General features: G+C 46.6%; 1 protein-coding gene across 12 annotated transcripts in view; it reads right to left on the minus strand.

The window, feature by feature from the left end:
* The window catches only part of MED24 (mediator complex subunit 24), a 33,520-nt gene extending 29,801 nt beyond the window's left edge, over positions 1 to 3,719 (minus strand). For 6 of the 12 annotated variants that reach the window (XM_032163516.2, XM_032163512.2, XM_032163511.2 and 3 more), the window contains exons 1-3: positions 3,622 to 3,702; positions 2,781 to 2,969; positions 2,610 to 2,692 (exon numbers count right to left, since the gene is read on the minus strand). In XM_032163516.2, the coding sequence (XP_032019407.1) occupies positions 2,610 to 2,692; positions 2,781 to 2,969; positions 3,622 to 3,640 (291 nt within the window). In that variant the 5' untranslated portion in view covers positions 3,641 to 3,702. Of the gene's footprint in view, positions 1 to 2,609; positions 2,693 to 2,780; positions 3,588 to 3,621 lie in introns of those variants that run through there. The other 6 variants (XM_032163520.2, XM_032163517.2, XM_032163514.2 and 3 more) reach the window with 5 other exon arrangements.
* Between the last annotated feature and the right edge of the window lie 1,075 nt (positions 3,720 to 4,794).

Raw genomic sequence — 4,794 nt, forward strand, 5'->3', positions numbered from 1 at the left:
TGCCTCAGCCCCCCAACATATGGAATATTATGTAGCAGTGGTTTGGTTTAGGGGTGAGCTCCATGGCTCACACCTATAATCCTAACACTCTGGGAGGCCAAGGTGGGTAGATTGAGCTCAGGAGTTCAGGATAAGCCTGAGCAACATGGCGAAACCGTGTCTCTACAAAAAATGCAAAAATTGGCTGGGCGTTTTGATGCGCACCTGTAGTCCAAGCTACCTGGGGGGCTGAGGCAGGAGGATGGCTTGAGCCAGGGAGGTCAAAGCTGCAGTGAGCCACTATTGTGCCACTGCACTCCAGCCTGGGCAACAAAGCAAGGATCCTGACTCTAAACATTTTTTTTTTTTTTTTTCTGAGACACAGTCTCGCTCTGTCAACCAGGCTGGAGTATAGTGGTTGGATCTTGGCCCACTGCAACCTCCACCTCCTGGGTTCAAGTGATTCTCCTGCCTCAGCCTCCCAAGTAGCTGGGACTACAGGTGCATGCCACCACGCCCAGGTAATTTTTTGTATTTTTAGTAGAGATGGGATTTCACCATGTTGGCCAGGATGGTCTCGATCTCCTGACCTCGTGATCCACCTGCCTCGGCCTCCCAAAGTGCTGGGATTACAGGCGTGAGCCATCACACCCAGCCTCTAAAAAAACTTTTAATAAAAAAAAAATCTAGTGTCAACTGAGAAATATTATTCAGCAATTAAAAAATAAGAAGAAGAAGAATGGGGCCAGGCATGGGTGGATCACACCTGTATTCCCAGCACTTTGGGAGGCCAAGGCAGGAGGATCGTTTGAGCCCAGGAGTTTGAGACCAGCCTGGGCAACAAAATGAGACCCCATCTCTACAAAAATGTAAAAATTACCAGCCCGGGCAACATAGGAAGATCTCATCTTTACAAAAAAATTTAAAAATTAGCCAGTCATGGTGGTGCATGACTGTAGTCCCAAATCCTTGGGAACGTGAGGTAGGAGGATTACTTGAGCCCAGCAGGATGAGGCTATAGGAAGCTGTGATCCTGCCACTGCACACTCCAGCCTGGGTAACGGAGCAAGACTCGGTTTCAAATTTAAAAAAATAAATAAAAAGAATGTACTACTAACATATACAACATAAATAAATCTCAAAAACATTTATGTTAAACAAAAGACAATATACAAACTATATCCCATCTGACTACATTACTAAGAAATCCAAATAAAGGCAATTGTGGGAGAGGGGAGTGGACTAGAAAGCGGTAAAAGGGAACTTTGAGAGAATAGAAATGTTCTGTATCTTACTTTGGATGCTGGTGACATGGGTATATACAATTGCTAAAACTCACTGAATATGCCAGGCATGGTGGCTCACGCCTGTAATCCCAGCACTTTGGGAGGCCGAGGTGGGTGGATCACAAGGTCAGGAGTTCAAGACCAGCCTGGCCAATATAGTGAAACCCTGTGTCTACTAAAAATACAAAAATTAGCCAGGCGTGGTGGCAGGCACCTGTAGTCCCAGCTACTTGGGAGGCTGAGGCAGGAGAATCGCTTGAACCCGGGAGACAGAGGTTGCAGTGAGCCAAGGTCACGCCACTGCACTCCAGCCTGGGTGACAGAGCAAGACTCGTGTCTGAAAAAAAAGGTAGGTAGATGACCTTTGGCAAGTTATGTGTATTAAGTACATTTTCAACTTATGAGTGTTATATCAGCACATCACCCCATTGTAAGTTGAGGAGCATCTGTACTCTATCCTAACCTTTATCATAAACCCATCTAGTGACTGCTTATTTACATGTCTATATTACCCACTAAATTCTCTGTGTACTGGCATCAGGTTTTGTTCACAGCTATATTCCCCAGGGGCTAGCACTGTCTGGCACATAAAAGCATTCATGAGTATTTGTTGATAGAACAAGTGAATGTAATCCTCTTTTTTTCTTTTGGTTGTTGTTGTTTTTAACAGATGGAGTCTTGTTCTGTTGCCCAGGCTAGAGTGCAGTGGCACAATCAGTGCTCACTGTAGCCTCAAACTCCTGGGCTCAAGCAAGCCTCCTACCTCCACCTTCTGAGTAGGTGGGGCCACAGGCCTGTGCTACCTGCTACCACTCCCAGCAGAATAAGTGAATGTAATATTCATCACAACAGATGAAGTATTATTATGTTTATGAGAACACTGAAACTCAGTGAAATGATCTGTTCAAACAGATCAATCTAGAATCTTACTCTTTCATCTAGAAAGAGTAAGCTGACAATTGTACAACTGCACCCCAAATTGTGTTTGCTTGTTTCCTGAGACAGGGTCTCACTCTGTTGCTCTGGCTGGAGTTCAGTGGCAGGATCATGGCTCATTGCAGCCTCGCCCTCCCAGGGCTCAGGTGATCCTCCCACCTCAGCCTTCCAAGTAGCTGGGACTACAGGGGCACCACCACGCAGGGATAACTCTTTGTATTTCTGGGTAGAGACTGGGTTTTGCCATGTTACCCTGGCTGGTCTCGAATTCCTGGGCTCAAGCAATCCGCCTGCCTCAGTCTCCCACAATGCTGGGATTACCGCCATGAACCACCGGGGCCCAAAAGCATTCCAAGTTTTTTACCCCCAAAACTCTCACTTCTTGGTGGGGGTTTGGGGGAAGCTTACCTGGGAACTAATGGCATACTTCAGGTAGGACAAGATGAGAGGATTGGGGGATGGTCCAATCATGGCCTGCTCTAGTAATGCATCTGCAAGAGGAATAACAAAACACGCCTGAGTGATTACAACTTCTCTGGGTTTATCCCTCCCATCTTTCTTTCCCAGTTCACTTGAGACCTGCCAGGTTGAGAATGTCCCAGGTGGCTCCTTTAGGAAAGAACTTCTTCATGTTGATTGCCCATTGGTAGTCACTCCAACGCTCCTTCCAGGCTTGCAAAATGGCTTGCTTTAGGTTGACCACCTTCATGATTTCACTCTGAGCAGGTGGCAGCGGTGGCGGCCAGCTTTGAGGTGAAAGAAATGGAGCTAAAGAAAAAGACATGAGGTTCTAAGGAGAACCGGGGAAGGCAGAATTAAATAGAAAGGAGAAGATGCGGGAAGATTTAAGCGAGGCAGAGGAATTTGAAAGAAAAAGAGCTAAAGGGATAAGGTAAGATCCTGTCAGGCTCTCTTCTCCTGAACCGCCCTTCCTTAAACTGGGGCACAAAGAAGTATCGGCCGAGCGCAGTGGCTCGCACCTGTAATCCCAGCACTTTGGGAGGCCGAGACGGGCGAATCACCGGAGGTCAGGAGTTCGAGACTAGCCTGACCAACATGGAGAAACCTCGTCTCTACTAAAAATACAAAATTAGCCGGGCTTGGTGGTGCATGCCTGTAATCCCAGCTACTGGGGAGGCTGAGGCAGGAGAATCTCTTGAACCTGGGAGGCGGAGGTTGTTGGAGTGAGCCGAGATCGCACCATTGCACTCCAGCCTGGGCAAAAAGAGCAAAACTCCGTCTCTCAAATAAATAAAGAAGTATCAAAGGGACTAATAGATTAAAGAGGGCATCAAGGAGTTAAGGCAGTCCTGGTTGCCTAATTACGCCCTTAGCTCTAAAAGCGTCCCTCGCCCACCACCACTCCAAGTCCAGATTTGCTCCCTCATTTCCTCCACCTTCTCCAGCCCTGTAACTATACCTCCCAATTTCCTTTTCATCCACCACCTCCTCAAATTTAACCCTACCGCACAAGCCAGTTCTAGGTTGTAGGCATCGCCATTTTGGCACTTGTCAAGAAGCTCACTTTCTATTGGCTGGGAGTAACAAACGCAAACCAATAGGAGTGCAGCAAGGAACGCCCCGCTGTCTTCTGGGAATGGTAGTTCCTTGGACTGAAACCGTATTTGTCTGCGCTGGCGAGGAAACTAAGGGACTGGTCTAGTCGACCCGCATTGTTCTTCTCCTTTAAGGGAGGACATCCAGGAGCTGAGGCACTACAGAGATTCAGGGACTCGAGGGAGCTCGAAAGGCCGCTCACAACCCGGCTTCGCCCACGACGTCACTGTCGACCGGGCTTCTCCATCATATTCCGACACCCTTTCGTTCGTTAGCCCCTAGTTAGTAGGTGCGGCAAGGGTGTGGCGTGGGGGCAAGGGTGTGGCGTTCAGCAATAAGGTCTTTCTCTTTTCCTGGGCCCTTTCTCTTCTCCTAAGCCCCTGGAGCTACCAGAGCTATTCTCATGTCCACAACTATATTCTAAAAGCGACACTGAGGTGCCTTAGTTGCACACCTATCACCGCCCCCTAATCTTACAGTCCTATCAGAATCTCCAGGCCCTCCATACAGCTTGGATACAAGGGAAAGTAAAGAGGAAACTAAGGTGAAGGTGATCAAAATCAAAGGAATTCTGAGAAACTGTCACAACTAAGAGGCCTAAGGAGACCTGATGACTAAATGTAATGTGGTTTTCTGAATGCGATCATGGAAGAGAAAAAGAATACTGTGTAAAAACTAAGGAAATCTAAATAAAGCATGGACTTTAATTAATAATAATGTATCAATATTAGTTCATTAGTTGTTACAAATGCATCATACTAATGCTAAGATGTCAATAAAAAGGGAAATTGGGTGCAGAATATGTGGGGACCCTCTTATTACCTTCCATTTTTTTCCTGTAAATTAAAAACTTTTTTTTTTTAATTTCTTGTTGTTGTCGTTGTTTAAATCTTGCTTATCCCAAAGATCCATATATAAATTATTATGCCCAGGGCCTTGGTCATAGCCTTTCCTTCCCCCAGCGAGAAACCCAAAAGCAAATGTAACCCACCTCTAGAGGCTCCAATGTCTGAGCCTTCTTATGCATAGCCCTCAT

Source organism: Hylobates moloch, unplaced genomic scaffold (assembly GCF_009828535.3).
Source record: "Hylobates moloch isolate HMO894 unplaced genomic scaffold, HMol_V3 SCAFFOLD_10, whole genome shotgun sequence".
NCBI lineage: Eukaryota > Metazoa > Chordata > Mammalia > Primates > Hylobatidae > Hylobates > Hylobates moloch.